This window comes from Coregonus clupeaformis, chromosome 23 (assembly GCF_020615455.1).
Source record: "Coregonus clupeaformis isolate EN_2021a chromosome 23, ASM2061545v1, whole genome shotgun sequence".
NCBI classification, from domain to species: Eukaryota; Metazoa; Chordata; class Actinopteri; order Salmoniformes; family Salmonidae; genus Coregonus; species Coregonus clupeaformis.
Genome location: NC_059214.1, coordinates 35,675,768 through 35,693,466, shown reverse-complemented (window position 1 = coordinate 35,693,466; position 17,699 = coordinate 35,675,768). Strand labels below are relative to the sequence as shown.

Here is a 17,699-nt window from a genome sequence, read left to right as displayed (position 1 = left end):
CTCCACAACAGCCCTGTCGATGTGGATGGGGGCGTGCACTCCCCTCTTTCTCCTATAGTCCTTCTCCTATAGTCCACAACGTTGAGGGAAAGGTTGTTGTCCTGGCACCACACTGCTAAGTCTCTGACCTCCTCCCGGTAGGCTGATTCATCACCGTCGGTGATCAGGCCAACCACCGTCGTGTGGTCAGCAAACTTGATGATGGTGTTGGAGTCGTGAGCGGCCACGCAGTCATGGGTGAACAAGGAGTACAGGAGGTGACTAAGCACACACCCCTGAGGGGCCCCCGTGTTGAAGGTCAGTGTGACGGAGGTGTTGTTGCCTACCCTCACCACCTGGGGCCGGCCTGTCAGGATGTCCAGGATCCAGTTGCAGAGGGAGGGGTTCAGTCCCAGGGTTCCTTGGAGGGGACAATGGTGTTGAACGCTGAGCTGTAGTCTATTAACAGCATTCTCACATAGTTATTTCCCCTCTTGTCCAGGTGGGAGACGGCAGTGTGAAGTGCAATTGAGATTGTGTCATCTGTGGATCTGTTGGGGCATTATGCGAATTGAGGTTGGTTTAGGGTGTCTGGGATGATGGTGTTGATGTGTGTCATGACCAGCCTTTCAAAGCACTTCATAATTACAGATGTGAGTGCTACAGGGCGATAGTTATTAAGGCAGGTTACCTTAGAGCTCTTGGGAACATGGACAATGGTGGTCAGCTTGAAACATGTTGGGATTACAGACTGAGACAAGGAGAGATTGAAAATGTCTGTGAAAACACCTGCCAGCTGGTCTGCGCATGTTTTGAGAACGCGCCCTGGTATTCCGTGATTGTTAACCTGTTTAAAATGTTTGCTTACAATCGGCCACTCGCATTTCAACAGTACAGTGGCTTGCGAAAGTATTCACACGCCCTTGGCATTTTTCCTATTTTGTTGCCTTACAACCTGGAATTAAAATTGATCTTTTGGGGGTTTCTGTCATTTGATTTACACACCATGCCTACCACTTTGAAGATGCAAAATATTTTTTTTGGTGAAACAAACAAGAAATAAGACAAAAAAACAGAAAACTTGAGTGTGCATAACTATACACCCCCCCCAAAGTCAATACTTTGTAGAGCCATCATTTGCAGCAATTACAGCAGCAAGTCTCTTGGCACATCTAGCCACTGGGATTTTTGCCCATTCTTCAAGGCAAAACTGCTCCAGCTCCTTCAAGTTGGATGGGTTCTGCTGGTGTACAGCAATCATTAAGTCATACCACAGATTCTCAATTGGATTGAGGTCTGGGCTTTGACTAGGCCATTCCAAGACACCATTGTCCTGCTGGAAGGTGAACATCCGTCCTAGTCTCAAATCTCTGGAAGAGTGAAACAGTTTTCTCTCAAGAATTTCCCTGTATTTAGCGCCATCCATCATTCCTTCAATTCTGACCAGTTTCCCAGTCCCTGCCGATGAAAAACATCCCATCAGCATGATGCTGCCACCACCATGCTTCACTGTGGGGATGGTGTTCTCGGGGTGATGAGAGGTGTTGGATTTGCGACAGACATAGTGTTTTCCTTGATGTCCAAAAAGCTCAATTTTAGTCTCCTCTGACCAGAATACCTTATTCTATATGTTGGGGAGTCTCCCACATGCATTTTGGCAAACACCAAATGTGTTTGCTTATTTTTTTCTTAAAGCAATGGTTTTTTTCTGTCCACTCTTCCATAAAGCCCAGCTCTTAAAGTGGTCGTATGGACATATTGTCACGGTTCAGACAGACGACAAGAGGACCACAATTGCGTCACACCAGAAAGTTTATTTAAACTTAAGGGGAAAGGGATGTAGGGAGTGAGTGAAGGCTCCAGGGGTTATCCCGTCCGATGTGCTGGGTCTGTGCCTCCCCCCAGTGGCAGCGATGCGTCCGATGACGCCGGTGGTTGGTGGTCCAGAAGTCCTGGGGGGGGGAGGAAACACAGACACAACGAGGCGGAATGAAACCAGGCAGCAGTACAGTTCAAGGGAAATCCAAAAACGTAGTAGCAAGGCAGAAGGCTGGTCAGAGTTACCGGGATTGAAGAGTAGTCAGGAGTCGTAATGGCAGAAGCAGGTCTGGATCTCCTGAGGCAGAAGAGTATCCAAAAACCAGGCAGGTCCGGGGTCACAAAACCAGGGTGAGCCAGAAGCGCGAGCAAACAGGTTCCGGGTGTGAGCTTTGCAGACGATCTGACACAGGAGAGCTGAAAGACAGGGCTATAAATACTGGGAGAGGTTAGTGGGTAATGCAGCGCAGCTGGCAGAGTAATTAGAGCCGAGCAGAGCAGGGACAGGTGGAGCTAGTTAGGCTGAGTAGAGAGAGAGTGGTGAGCAGAGTGGAAACAACTTAAGGTGGTAACCCAGTGGAGTGAGAGGGCTCATGACACATATACTCCAATCTCCGCTGTGGAGCTTTGCAGCTCCTTCAGGGTTATCTTTGGTCTCTTTGTTGCCTCTGATTAATGCCCTCCTTGCCTGGTCCGTGAGTTTTGGTGGTCGGCCCTCTCTTGGCAGGTTTGTTGTGGTGCCATATTCTTTCCATTTTTTAATAATGGATTTAATGGTGCTCCGTGGGATGTTCAAATTTTCTGATATTTTTTTATAACCCAACCTTGATCTGTACTTCACCACAACTTTGTCCCTGACCTGTTTGGAGAGCTCCTTGGTCTTCATGGTGCCGCTTGCTTGGTTGTGCCCCTTGCTTAGTGGTGTTGCAGACTCTGGGGCCTTTCAGAACAGGTGTATATATACTGAGATCATGTGACAGATCATGTGACACTTAGATTGCACACAGGTGGACTTTATGTAACTAATTATGTAACTTCTGATGGTAATTGGTTGCACCAGATCTTATTTAGGGGCTTCATAGCAAAGGGGGTGAATACATATGCACGCACCACTTTTCCGTTATTTATTTTTTTGAATTTTTTGAAACAAGTGATTTTTTTCACTTCACTTCACCAATTGGGACTATTTTGTGTATGTCCATTACATGAAATCCAAATAAAAATCCATTTAAATTACAGGTTGTAATGCAACAAAATATGAAAAACGCCAAGTGGGATGAATACTTTTGCAAGGCACTGTATATCTTGCTTTTTGTGTAGTCAATACCACACCCTTAAGAGGAAACCCTGTATTAACCACCATAATGTACCTTCGGAAAGTTATCAGACTCCTTGACTTTTTCCACATTTTGTTATGTTACAGTCTTATTCTAAAATGGATTAAAACAAATAATAATCAGCAATCTACACACAATATCCCAAAATGACTAAGCATAAATAGTTTAATTTTTTATTTTGGCAAATGTATTACAAATAAAAAACAGAAATTCCTTATTTACATAAGAATTCAGAACCTTTGCTATGAGACTCAAAATTGAGCTCAGGTGCATCCTGTTTCCATTGATCATCCTTGAGATGTTTCTACAACTTGATTGGAGTCCACCTGTGGTAAATTCAATTGATTGGACATGATTTGGAAAGGCACACACCTGTCTATTTAAGGTCCCACAGTTGACAATGCATGTCAGAGCAAAAACTAAGCCATGAGGTCGAAGGAATTGTCCGTAGAGCACCGAGACAAGATTGTTTTGAGGCACAGATCTGGAAAAGGGTACCAAAACATTCCTGCAGCATTGAAGGTCCCCAAGAACACAGTGGCCTCCATCATTCTTAAATGGAAGAAGTTTAGAACCACCAAGACTCTTCCTAGAGCTGGCCGCCCGGCCAAATTGAGCATTCGAGGGAGAATGGCCTTGGTCAGGGAGGTGACTAAGAACCCAATGGTCACTCTGACAGAGCTCTGGATTTCCTCTGTGGAGATGGAAGAACCTTCCAACCATCTCTGCAGCAATCCACCAATCAGGCCTTTATGGTAGAGTGGCCAGACGGAAGCCACTCCTCAGTAAAAGGCACATGACAGCTGACTTGGAGTTTGCCAAAAAGCACTTAAAGACTCTCAGACCATGAGAAACAAGATTCTCTGGTCTGATGAAACCAAGATTGAACTCTGTGGCCTGAATGCCAAGCGTCACATCTGGAGGAAACCTGGCACCATCCGTATGGTGAAGCATGGTGGTGGCAGCATCATGCTGTGGGGATGTTTTTCAGCGGCAGGGACTGGGGGACTAGTCAGGATCGAGGGAAAGATGAACGGAGTAAAGCACAGAGAGATCCTTGATGAAAACCTGCTGCAGAGCTCTCAGGACCTCAGACTGGGGCGAAGGTTCACCTTCCAACAGGACAACGACCCTAAGCACACAGTCAAGACAACGCAGGAGTGGCTTCGGGACAAGTCTCTAAATGTCTTTGAGTGGCCCAGCCAGAACCCAGACTTGAACTTGATCGAACATCTCTGGAGAGACCTGAAAATAACTGTGCAGCAACGCTCCCCATCCAACCTGACAGAGCTTGAGAGGATCTGCAGAGAAGGATGGGAGAAACTCCCCAAATACAGGTGTGCCAAGCTTGTAGCGTCATACCCAAGACTCAAATCAAATCAAACTTTATTTGTCACATACGCCAAATACAACAGGTATTACCGAGAAATGCTTACTTACAAGCCCTTAACCAACAATGCATTTCAAGAAAGAGTTAAGAAAATATTTACCAAATACAGTTAAAAAGAATCAAAAGTATCTTAATAAAATAACAATAACGAGGCTATATACAGGGGTTACCGTAACCGAGTCAATATGAGGGGGTACAGGTTAGTTGAGGTATTTTGTACATGTAGGTAGGGGTAAAGTGACTACAGATAGATAATAGACAGTGGGTAGCAGCAGTGTAAAAGCAAATGGGGGGGGTCAATGTAAATAGTCCGGGTGTCCATTTGATTATTTGTTCAACAGTCTTATGGCTTGGGGGTAGAAACTTTTAAGGAGACTTTTGGTCCTAGACTTGGCGCTCCGGCACCGCTTGCCATGTGGTAGCAGAGAGAACCGTCTATGACTTGGGTGACTGGAGTCTTTGACCATTTTTGGGGCTTTCCTCTGACACCGCCTAGTATAAAGGTCCTGGATGGCAGGAAGCTTAGCCCCAGTGATGTACTGGGCCGTACGCACTACCCGAGCAGTTGCCATACCAGGTGAGGATGCAACCGGTCAGGATGCTCTCGATGGTGCAGCTGTATAACTTCTTAAGGATCTGGGGACCGATGCCAAATCTTTTCAGTCTCCTGAGGGGGAAAAGGTGTTGTCGTGCCCACGACTGTCTTGGTGTGTTTGGACCATGATAGTTCATTGGTGATGTGGACACCAAGGAACATGAAACTCTCGACCCGCTCCACTACAGCCCCGTCGATGTTAATGGGGGCCTGTTCGGTCCGCCTTTTCCTGTAGTCCACGATCAGCTCCTTTGTCTTGCTCACATTGAGGGAGAGGTTGTTGTCCTGGCACCACACTGCCAGGTCTCTGACCTCCTCCCTATAGGCTGTCTCATCGTTGTCGGTGATCAGGCCTACCACTGTTGTGTCATCAGCAAACATAATGATGGTGTTGGAGTCGTGTTTGGCCATGCAGTCGTAGGTGAACAGGGAGTACAGGAGGGGACTAAGCAAGCTCCCCTGAGGGGCCCCAGTGTTGAGGATCAGTGTGGCAGACGTGTTGTTGCCTACCCTTACCATTTGGGGCGGCCCTTCAGGAAGTCCAGGATCCAGTTGCAGAGGGAGGTGTTTAGTCCCAGGGTCCTTAGCTTAGTGATGAGCTTTGTGGGCACTATCGTGTTGAACGCTGAGCTGTAGTCAATGAACAACATTCTCACATATGTGTTCCTTTTGTCCAGGTGGGAAAGGGCAGTGTGGAGTGTGATTGAGATTGCATCATCTGTGGATCTGTTGGGGCGGTATGCAAATTGGAGTGGGTCTAGGGTATCCGGGATCATGCTGTTGATGTGAGCCATGACCAGCCTTTCAAAGCACTTCATGGCTACTGACGTTAGTGCTACGGAACCTTTGCTTCCTTGGGCACAGAGACTATGGTGGTCTGCTTGAAACATGTAAGTATTACAGACTTGGTCAAGGAGAGGTTGAAAATGTTAGTGAAGACACTTGCCAGTTGTTCCGTGCATGCTTTGAGTACACATTTTGGTAATCAGTCTGGCCCTGCGGCTTTGTGATTGTTGACCTGTTTAAAGGTCTTGCTCACATCGGCTACGGAGAGCGTGATTACATAGTCATCCGGAACAGCTGGTGCTCTCATGCATGCTTCAATGTTGCTTGCCTCGAAGTGAGCATAAAAGGCATTTAGCTCATCTGGTAGGCTCGTGTCACTGGGCAGCTCGCGGCTAGGTTTCCCTTTGTAGTCCGTAATAGTTTTCAAGTCCTGCCACATCCGACGAGCGTTAGAGCCAGTGTAGTAGGATTCAATCTTAATCCTGTATTTAATCTTTGCCTGTTTGATGGTTCATCTGAGAGCGTAGCGGGATTTCTTATAAGCGTCCGGATTAGTTTCCCGCTAAGCGGCAGCTCTAGCCTTTAGCTCGATGCGTATGTTGCCTGTAATCCATGGCTTCTGTTTGGGATATGTACGTACGGTCACTGTGGGGACATCGTCGTCAATGCACTTATTGATGAATCCGATGACTGAGGTGGTATACTCTTCAATGCCATTGGATGAATCCTGGAACATATTACAGTCTGTGCTAGCAAAACAGTCCTGTAGCGTAGCATCCGCGTCATCTGACCACTTCCATATTGAGCGAGTCACTGGTACTTCCTGGTTTAGTTTTTGCTTGTAAGCAGAAATCAGGAGGATAGAATTATGGTCAGATTTGCCAAATGGAGGGCGAGGGAGAGATTTGTATGCATCTCTGTGTGTGGAGTAAATGTGATCTAGAGTTCTTTTTCCCTCTGGTTGCACATGTGACATGCTGGTAGAAATTAGGTAAAATTGATTTGAGTTTGCCTGCATTAAAGTCCCCGGCCACTAGGAGCGCCGCTTCTGGATGAGCATTTTCTTGTTTGCTTATGGCCTTATACAGCTCGTTGAGTGCGGTCTTAGTGCCAGCATTGGTTTGTGGTGGTAAATAGACGGCTACGAATCTGTAATCGCTGCCAAAGGTGCTTCAACAAAGTAGATTAATACATTTTAGAATAAGGCTGTAACCTAACAAAATGTGGAAAAAGTCAACGGGTCTGAATACTTTCCGAAGGCACTGTAGGTCCTACTAGGGTTGCAAAATTCCGGGAACTTTCGATAAATTCACTGGTTTTCCAGAAATCCTGGTTGGAGGATTCCGGATTTCCTGCTTATTCCCCTCCTGACTCCGGGATCCTCCAACTGGGATTTAGGGAAAAACAGGGAATGTATTGAAAGTTCCAGGAATTTTGCAACCCTAGTCCTCACTACTCATCTTTTTGACTATATGTGTATTGCAGGCTGAAATAAATTCACACGCAAGTTAATAAGAGCTACCATAACAATGAATGTTATGATAAACACATGGAAATTCATGGAAATATGCCTAATGAATATGCTAATACTGGAGGTGTTGCATGCAAGTGTGGCTGTTGTAAATGGAAACCTTAATTTGCATGCACCTTTTGGACAGGCATTATGTATACTGTATGTGCTAGTGATGCTTGTTTTCAGGTAGAAAAGCTAATCTAGGACTCAATTGATCATAACTCATCATTAAGTCTGATCAATGAGACCTGCAAAAAATACATATTCAGGTTTTAAGACAAAAACATGAAACATCTAATTAAATCGGAGACGGAAAGAACATGATTCGTCCCCAGATGTGTTGGGTTAATCCAAAGTGATGTAGAGAAATAACGCCTCTGCGTTAGAAACACTGCTTTAATCAATGACAGAGAGTGGCAGTGGTGGCAGCACAACAACAGCACAAACAGTTTTCCCATTGGGAGTTTAGCGTAGCTCACCGCTCGGTGGAAAAACACCCCACCTAAACACACCAGCTAGTGCTGCTTTGACAGACAGTGGCTCTGCTAGCAGCCTGCTGAAAACCAATTAACGCCTTGGTAATTAAACAACATCTGCTCCTTACTTCTTCTAGTGTGGTCAAGGAGATACCATAACTCACTTTCTCTAACTGCTGCTGATGGTGCTGGTGGCTAAATATTCCACCCACTCAGAGTGCCAATTTGAATTTGGGCATATGGATGTGTCCTACTCCTAAATACTTGTGATCTGCATTTGTATTCCCGTCACATTCAACCTAGTTTCTATTTCTGATAACACACTTTTTGAGATATTTCCATTACAGGCCAGGAGCTTTATTGACTTCAGTTTGAACTCAGAGACTTAATTTTAATTGATTATTTGGAATCTCTATTGCTACAGACACCTAGGGCGTTAGCTAGGACACAGTGTATGTTTATCACTCACATACACTATACATACAAAAGTATGTGGAAACCCCTTCAAATTAGTGGATTCAGATATTTCGGCCACACCCGTTGCTGACAGGTGTATAAAATCGAGCACACAGCCATGCAATCTCCATAGACAAACATTGGCAGTAGAATGGCCTTACAGAAGAGTTCAGTTACTTTCAATGTGGCACCGTCATAGGATGCCACCTTTCCAACAAGTCAGTTCGTCAAATTTCTGCCCTGCTAGAGCTGCCACAGTCAACTGTAAGTGATGTTATTGTGAAGTGGAAACCTCTAGGAGCAACAATGGCTCAACCGTGAAGTGGTAGGCCACACAAGCTCACAGAACGGGATCGCCGAGTGCTGAAGCGCGCAGCGTGTAAAAATAATCTGTCCTAGGTTGCAACACTCACTACCGAGTTCCAAACTGCCTCTGGAAGCAACGTCACCACAATAACTGTTCGTCAGGAGTTTCATGAAATGAGTTTCTATGGCCGAGCAGCCGCACACAAGCCTAAGATCACCATGCACAATGCCAGGCGTAGGCTAGAGTGGTGTAAAGCTCGGCGCCATTGGACTCTGGAGCAGTATAAACGCATTCTCTGGAGTGATGAATCCCCATCTGGCAGTCCAACGGACTAATCTGGGTTTGGCGGATGCCAAGAAAACGCTCCCTGCCCCAATGCATAGTGCCAACTGTATGTTTGGTGGAGGAGGAATAATGGTCTGGGGCTGTTTTTCATGGTTCGGGCTAGGCCCCTTAGTTCCAGTGAAGCGAAATCTTAATGCTACAATGACATTCTAGAAGAATCTGTGCTTCTAACTTTGTGGCAACAGTTTGGGGAAGGCCCTTTCCTGTTTCAGCATGAAAATGCCCACGTGCACAAAGCGTGGTCCATACAGAAATGGTTTGTTGAGATCGGTGTGGAAGAACTTGACTAGCCTGCACAGATGCTTATTTATAAAACCCTCTTAGGCCTCACTCCCCCCTATCTGAGATACCTACTGCAGCCCTCATCCTCCACATACAACACCCATTCTGCCAGTAACATTCTGTTAAAGGTCCCCAAAGTACACACGTCCCTGGGTCGCTCCTCTTTTCAATTCGCTGCAGCAAACGACTGGAACAAGCTGCAAAAAACACTCAAACTGGACAGTTTCATCTCCATCTCTATGTTCATAGACTCAATCATGGACACTCTTACTGACACTTGTGGCTGCTTCGTGTGATGTATTGCTGTCTCTACCTGTTTGCCCTGTGTGCTGTTGTCTGTGCCCAACAATGTTTGTACCATGCTGTATTGCTGTCTTTGGTCTCTCTTTATGTAGTGTTGTTGTGTCTCTCTTGTCGTGAAGTGTGTTTGGTCCTACATTTTTTTGTTTTATCCCAGCCCCCATCCACGAAGGAGGCCTTTTGCCTCTTGATAGGCCATCATTGTAAATAAGAATTTGTTCTTAACTGACTTGCCTTGTTAAATAAAGGTTAAATAAAAATAAAATAAAAGATCCCTGACCTCAACCCCATCGAACACCGCCCGACCTCACTAATGCTCTTGTGGCTGAATGGAATCAAGTCCCCGCAGCAATATTCCAACATCTAGTGGAAAGCCTTCCCAGAAGAGTGTAGGCTGTTATAGCAGCAAACGGGGGACCAACTCCATATGAATGCCCATGATTTTAGAATGAGATGTTCGACGAGCAGGTGTCCACATACCTTTGGTCATGTAGATATCTTCTACATTTTCGCTCAAAGTATTTTAGTTATCTCCGACAGCAACTATCTGATTGAGGTTTAACACTCATTCAAAATTCATATCAACATTCATAAATAATGTCTGGTTGGTTTCTCAGTCTAATTGACGGAGGGGAAATTATGGGTTTAACATACAGTGAGACAACTACAAAACTTTTGACAAAATTCAAATGAGCATCTATCTCAAATGGCAGTGGCACCACGACGTGTGGAGCTTCAGGTGTTTAAAACACACCGTCGCTGCAGTGGAGCAAATTGAGCTTCCAGAGACTCTGTGGGAACTCCTACAGCGCAGTAATGCCTGAGGAACCTCAGACAACACTATGAGAGAGAATATGTTTTGCAGCGCAGCTTGATTATGACTGAATGAAGTCGAGCATGAACTTTAATTACAGCTTACACCCTGGCTGTTTGTGACTGTGTATTAAAGCAGCTTAGTAAGCACACAAAGGAGTCGGAGACGATACAACACTATGCAGGGCCTGGCACTGATCATCAGTGACTGCTATGTGCCATCTTTACCACATACAGTGAAGGGACAGGAGGTTTTAAAAACCTTTTAAATGTGTTCTCCCAGTTTTTTTACGATTCGTAAGTAATTCAACTATTTCCATCTCACATCACTAAATACGTAACTTACGGCCTGGAAAGCTCCCTCTGCATGAAAGTCACACAAAAGTATAGTTACGAGATTAGACTAGTGTACCAGAAAGATAACAAGTTACAGTGTAGCCAGTTGAAATCAGGTACTGTAATAAGAAATAAAGTATACCGTATGAAAACAAAATAAACTCTTGGGTCATATAAATGGCAAGCACTACAACATACTTTGATATCAGTTTTGATACACTGTGTAATTCTGCAATAATAAAATGTTAAAAAAATAATGCTACAAGTGTTATTTCGTAACATCGTTCTAACTTTCCTTAATCAGTGAGTAAGAAGTGAATGCTCAGCTCCTGGCCCAGAGGACTCAGGGCTATTTAATAATGTAACTGCTAAAACTCACATGAATGAAGCAAGCAATGTAAGAGAGACAACAAAGTATTCAAGGAACTAGTAAATTAAGAAATAGCTCTAAGGGACATTCTTGTCAGCAAATGAGATTTAGGGGAAACAGCTTGAAAACAGTGTCAGATAGATGCCAAAGACATCACAATAAATACATTCTTATTCTTATTTCTCCAAATAATAAGCAAACTGGTACACTCATGCATCCCCTTCACAACCAAGACTATGCCAATTAAAATGTAACCCAATAGCCTGCTCAGTAATCTTATTCAACAACCTGTGTTTGTTCAATTGGATATTGTATTTTAGTTCTCAGAAACTAGGAGCTAAGAACAAGACTTTTTACTCCTTAAAAAATGAGGAAAGCACTATATTTTAAGAGAAATATAACCAACCGGCTGCTGTGCACTAGACAAGAACACACACTAAGAGTTCAAACAGCCATGCTAGCATTCAGTTGTCTCACCAGGAGGCATATTTTGCAATACTTTTAAGGCTTCTCTGGTGTAGTTAGGTCACTAAAAGATGAGCTGTCTTTTCCACTGAACCATTTCCTCTGAGCTACACCTCACAGCGGTATGTCCTTTTGGTTTCCTCTCAAGGTTGGGGATGAGGTCAGTAGAATCTTCAGAACTGACAGTGTCATCGTAAAAGTGGTCACATCTTCTTCTTTGAAAGCCTCTCTTACTGTTTAAAAACCCTGCACTTTCCTTTCCAAAAATATAAACCGCAGAGAGTGTGTGTTCTGACGTGGTCTACTAGGTCTACAAGGTCGTTTTAGTGTGAATAATCTTACAGGACCGAAACCTAACTTGAGATGCTCACCCTTAACCCACTTAACAATCATATATCATTCATAATCAAAAACTGAGTTTATTGCCAGGATTCAGGGCCATAGAATGCAGATTGAGAGTCTGACTCACCACAGGAGTAAGTCTCATCGGACATGTCCCCGCAGTCGTCGTCCCGGTCGCAGCGCCAAGCCTGGGGGATACAGCGTCCATTCCGACAGGAGAACTGGTTGGGCTGACAGGCCTGGGCTAGGAAAGAGAGAGAAATGGAAGACAACAGTAATCATGGTAGCATCCACATTAATGTAGAAATGTTTAGAAACATTCTATTCTTATTTACAATAAAAGTGACTCTGAAATAACACAATACATTATTTAACATTTCATTTCTAATGGGCATAAAATAATCTGAAACACAACCAAAACAAACAGCAAATGCATCCAACAAGTTTGTAGAGACACAAGCTTGATGTAATCATTGCATGCTAGGAATATGGGACCAAATATTAAACTACTTTAATACACATAAGTGAATTTGTCCCAATACTTTTTGTCCCCCAAAATGGGGGACTATGTACAAAAAGTGCTGTAATTTCTAAACGATTTACCCAATATGGATGAAAAAAACCTCAAATAAAGCTGACAGTCTGCACTTTAACCTCATTTAACCATTGTATCATTTCAAATCCAAAGTGCTGGAGTACAGAGCAAAAACAACAACATATTGGTCACTGTCCCAATACTTTTGGAGCTCACTGTCTACTCTATGTCCATGAACAGAGACAGACATAGAAGGACAGCACAGCACGAGGACAGCACACGAGGCAGCGTTCTCTTGGTGGTGCTGTGTGTGTAACATGCATGTCATTCTGATGACTAGGCAACATTTATCACCCATTGATTGATCCTGGAAGCCTAAGAACTCTTAAGAGGCAAAGCTGGCAACTTGGCTGTTAGGTGTGAAGGGAAAAAAACAATATGGTAGGCACAATAACTCAGTAGCAGGAAAAGTTACCTTATGAGAGTGCTAAACTTCTCTGATTATGAGCTTTCACATGAGATTGATCACACTGTGGCTGCTGGCTTGTATAGTGTCGTAAGACACGACTAGGAATGTTTGACTACCCTGCTATTTGATGCTTTGATGTGCAGAAACCTTTCTGCAGAGGACGTCGAAGTTGCTAGGGGGTAGAGGTTTGCATTCCTTAACTTTACACAGTCCAACTGACTAACTGAAATGTACCACATCAATTTATTTTCATATCTTAGAAAATGCCTGTGAGATATACTACATAACACAATGCAATTGCCGGACTGCAGATCTGAGAAAAAGCTGAGATATTGTATCAGTTACCTGAACATGTGGTGTTGGACTCATCCTCATTGTTCCCACAGTCATTAGTTCCATCACATAGCCATCTCTTAGGGATGCAGCGATTGTTGAGGCACTTGAATTGGTCTATGGGACAACTGTGGTTGGCTGAAATACACAGACAGAGACACTCATATCACCTTAGCACCATTTCATGTTTTAAAAATGTCCAAGTTGAGCTGCTTTGTGGGATGGAATTTGCCTTGTAAAGGACTTACAAATCTGACATTTACCATTTCTAACTTTAAGAGTTCAGTACAAATGACAGACAGCAATGCGAAGCAGGAATGTCTCAAATATTGTTAGATAGAAGGCATGCAGACATTCCAGCAGAGCAGATAATAGATTTAGCAAATCTGATAATTCTGGCAGAAGATTACATTATAGTATTTTTCATAGTGAGAAATGACTCAGCACCCAAGCGTCTAACATGGTGTTTATCTTATCGATTCACTTCTGAGGCAAATAGATGGGGAAGGAGGGGAGGACAGGAGAGGAGGGGGTAGTATTCACCAGCATTGAATCATACAGTATCAATGATGTTTAGCGAGATAAAAGTTGATAGCAAGAAAAGATCAACGTATGCAACGTTGTATGGTAAGTGGTGTGTGTGAGTGTGTGTGAATGTTGGTGTGTGTGTGTGCGTACGTGTGTGTGTGCGGGACAGAGACAACAGACAGATAAATACACACAGCAGTTATGGGGCTCCTCGTCACTTCCATCCAGACAGTCATCATCTCCGTCACACTTCCATGACACACGGATACAGCGATGGTTACGACACTGAAACTCATCGCTCTTACAGAGCTGTGGCTCCACCACCCCTGATGACACTTAATTAACAGACATAACAGAGAAACTTACATTAATAACAGAGAAACAGACATGAGCCAAATTAAACCATAGAGGAATTAATTTCATTGAAAAGTCAAGCATACTAAATAATCACACAAAATATCACAAAATATTTGTGACAGAAAACCATGTTAATTTCTTAGTTTGTCTACAGTGCAATTGTACTGCTCTGGCTAATTCACTTCATGGTTCTACTGTACCTAAGCAGGTGACATTGTTCTTCTCCAGGAGCTGGTTGTCAGCACAGGCACACACTCGGCCCCCTGGGATAGCAAGGCAGAGGGTACCGCATCCCCCATAATTCACTCTGCATGCGTTGTCACCTGGAAATACAGAGTAGTACCATTATTTAGTAGAAAGAGGAGGAAGGGAAGCGCTACTAAGGTACACAATAGTAAATGTTGGTAGACAGAAGGTGCTCTTTGGTCAAAGGGGTGAATTGGTCATTAAAAAAAGGAGGACCAAGGCACTCTTCATATAATTAATTAAAATGCCTTTATTAGTATGGCATGTTCAATAGAAACAAGAAATCAGACCATTATTTTACTGAAATCATATTCTTCTAAAGCATTATTATTGTATTTTGTCATGTGTCTCTTTTGTTGTTCTGTCTGTCGTCGTCTCTCTCTATGAACAACGGAACAACGAGGTCAATGTGAACTGTGAAGAAATGCACATAAAATATCTCCTTAATACAAAAGCCATTTCCTGTTTGAGAAGGATGTGCCAGGTGGGTGCCACATCATCTATAACCACACGTCAAATGAATTATTGGGGACATTGTGGAGAGGAGCTATTTGACATTTTATCATTTCAGGGAAATAATTTGTCTTTTAGGACAAACCGTTCTCAAGAGTGAGAGAGAAGAAACTGTCACTTATAAAGTTGAGGCATGGAGACCATTGTTGGTTTTGTTTATTGTAAGGTCCAAAGGCAATGCCTGAGCCAATGAGATAAAGGTTTCTGTTTTGTGAGAGCCAATCAGTAATACTCAGAGGACAGCAGAGCCAATTAATCTCTTTGGGGACATGAGCTTTGGAGGAATGGCCAGCGAAATTCTTCTTTCCCGCATGCTGAGAATTAGAACTCATATACAGCCAGCTATATTGTCCCTCTCACTCTTTCTCTGCATCACATCATTACATACGTGGCATACCACACTCCTACACCACTCTAACAAACTGTATTATTTTGATGTGAAATGATAGAAATTATTACACAAATGAAAAGCACACAAGCAGTGAATCATCTCAAAATGCCCCTTATCTTAATCCATTGATTACCAAGGAGATAATTAGTGTTGGTACTTCTCTCTGTTTCTGAGAGGAGCTGACAGTAATCACGCTTCCCCCTGCTCCACACGTACACAGTCTAAACTCTAAACAGTGATTCACCGACGCTTCGCCAGGATAACAAGAGTTGTACCTGCTGTGAGCAGGGCTGGCCCACCCATTAGACAGGCGGCAGATTGGCGAGGGTGGCATTTTCCGAGCTAAACTGACCAAGACGCACCTCCAACAACACATAAAACCTCACATAACTTTGCCCAAAAACAATTACAATTTCTCTCACCCAGTGGTACAGTATATGGGCTATTTTGGGCTATTATTTAGGTGAGTGCTGATGCCGCCCCGTGATAAACAGTGCCCACTTGTCAAAGGCAGGGGTACAAAATATTTATCTTGTCCGTGCTCAGCGCACCTCTCCAGGATGCTGTTGGAGAGACACACCCTACCAAAGTTCCATAAAAAAATAATCGAACAGAAATCATGTAGCCTGTGGTAAAAAGAGTATGTGCCATTTTCTGTAGCGTATTATGAAATTGTCACTTTTTACATCATACACGTTTCTCCGATCAAATAGCCTAACCTAAATGGCGCCTAATCAAATAAAAAAATTATTTGAATATGACACCATACCCTAAAAACAGATCAAAGTAAAATGGACAATATGAAATGGAAAATCAGGCTACTCTCAACTGCTGTCCAAGAGTTTCACCACGTAGGCTAAATTGTCATGATAATCAGTGGTTTCAAATCAATTCAAATTATTTATAAAGCCCTTTTTATATCAGCAGATGTCACAAAGTGCTTATACAGAAAGCCAGCCTAAAACCCCAAACAGCAAGCAATGGTTTCAAGTTTGTATTCGTAAATATTTGACGATCAAAGTGAAAAATAATATACTTCTGCATTTCCCACTGTGTACACACATTGATTCTCATTGCAAATAGGTTCAGGATAACTCCTGATAAAGTTGGGTAACTGATATTCAGAGCTTAAATAGCCAAAATGATTAGTCACAGGAATCAGGACTAATAAAGCCAATGCAACTGCCTGTTTTACAAACAGTAGGTCTACCACATGGATGGGCTGACACTGTAGGCCAGGGTTGCCCAAATTCAGTCCTGGCCTACAAATCTGAACCAATCACAAATGTATTTTATCATCTCAACCAATGCCATTTAGTAAAATGATCATGTGGTTTTCATTATTGGACATTATTTAAACCCACATTCAAAGATGATTGAAAACCAGGAAGTGAACGTTAGCAAAACCAAACCTCATTAATCACACATTTTCAGTACTAATTGTGTGTAAAATGGGAAATTACAACACTGTAAAATGTTGTTGACCTCTAAATAATCATTTTGGAATGATACAATTATGAAAATGTTATTATTTTATCATTTTAGGAACTCTTGAAAAATATGCTCTACCAGGCGGTTGAGTTGTCATTAAACGAATGCAATTGAGTCAAAGCTAGCTATTATCAACAATGGAGAATAATATTGTTATTGGATTTTTTTGTCTGTTCAAATTTGATTTTTTTTTTCATATTCATATCAGTATTTACTGTCTGCCTGTTATCTTTAATATGTTTCATACCATTATTCAGTACATGTCATTTTACAGGCATTATGTAAGGGATAATCAACGTCAACAAGAGGCTATGCGTTCTATGGAAAATTATGAACGACGTGGAAGGTGTGTGCACTAGCGGAGTGGAACTAACCTTCCATGGAGTTGCATTATTTTTGAGAACGCATGGAGCCCTGAGTTGATTATCACTTTTATACCATCGCTATAATTGAACACATTTGCCACTAGAAATATGTTCGACATCTACTGAAGTAGCTAGCAAGTTTACTAGATAGCTACAGTAGTTGCCTTGGTAACCACACAAACAGACTTGGTAGTTTAAAACAAATCAAATTGTATTGGTTACATACACATTTTTAGTAGATGTTATTACGGGTGTAGCGAAATGCTTGTGTTCCTAGCTCCAACAGTGCAGTAGTATCTAACAATTCACAACAATACACACAAATCTAAAAGTAAAAGTTATGTTACAGCCTTATTCTAAAATTGATTAAATAGTTTTTTCCCCTCATCAATCTACACACAATACCCTATAATGACGAAGCAAAAACAGGTTTTTAGAAATGTTTGCACATGTATATATATTTTTTAAATGGGAATATCACATTTACAAAAGTATTCAGACCCTTTACTCAGTACTTTGTTGAAGCACCTTTGGCATCGATTACAGCCTCGAGTCTTCTTG

The 17,699-nt window shown here is 42.8% G+C and overlaps 1 protein-coding gene across 1 annotated transcript in view; it reads right to left on the bottom strand.

Moving 5' to 3' along the window:
* Positions 1 to 17,699, bottom strand: part of LOC121536153 (low-density lipoprotein receptor-related protein 1B) — a 189,014-nt gene that overhangs the window by 162,199 nt on the left and 9,116 nt on the right. Inside the window, exons 2-5 of the mRNA XM_045206691.1 lie at positions 14,333 to 14,455; positions 13,970 to 14,110; positions 13,260 to 13,385; positions 12,038 to 12,154 (exon numbers count right to left, since the gene is read on the bottom strand). Of these exons, the coding sequence (XP_045062626.1) occupies positions 12,038 to 12,154; positions 13,260 to 13,385; positions 13,970 to 14,110; positions 14,333 to 14,455 (507 nt within the window). The remainder of the gene's footprint in view (positions 1 to 12,037; positions 12,155 to 13,259; positions 13,386 to 13,969; positions 14,111 to 14,332; positions 14,456 to 17,699) is intronic.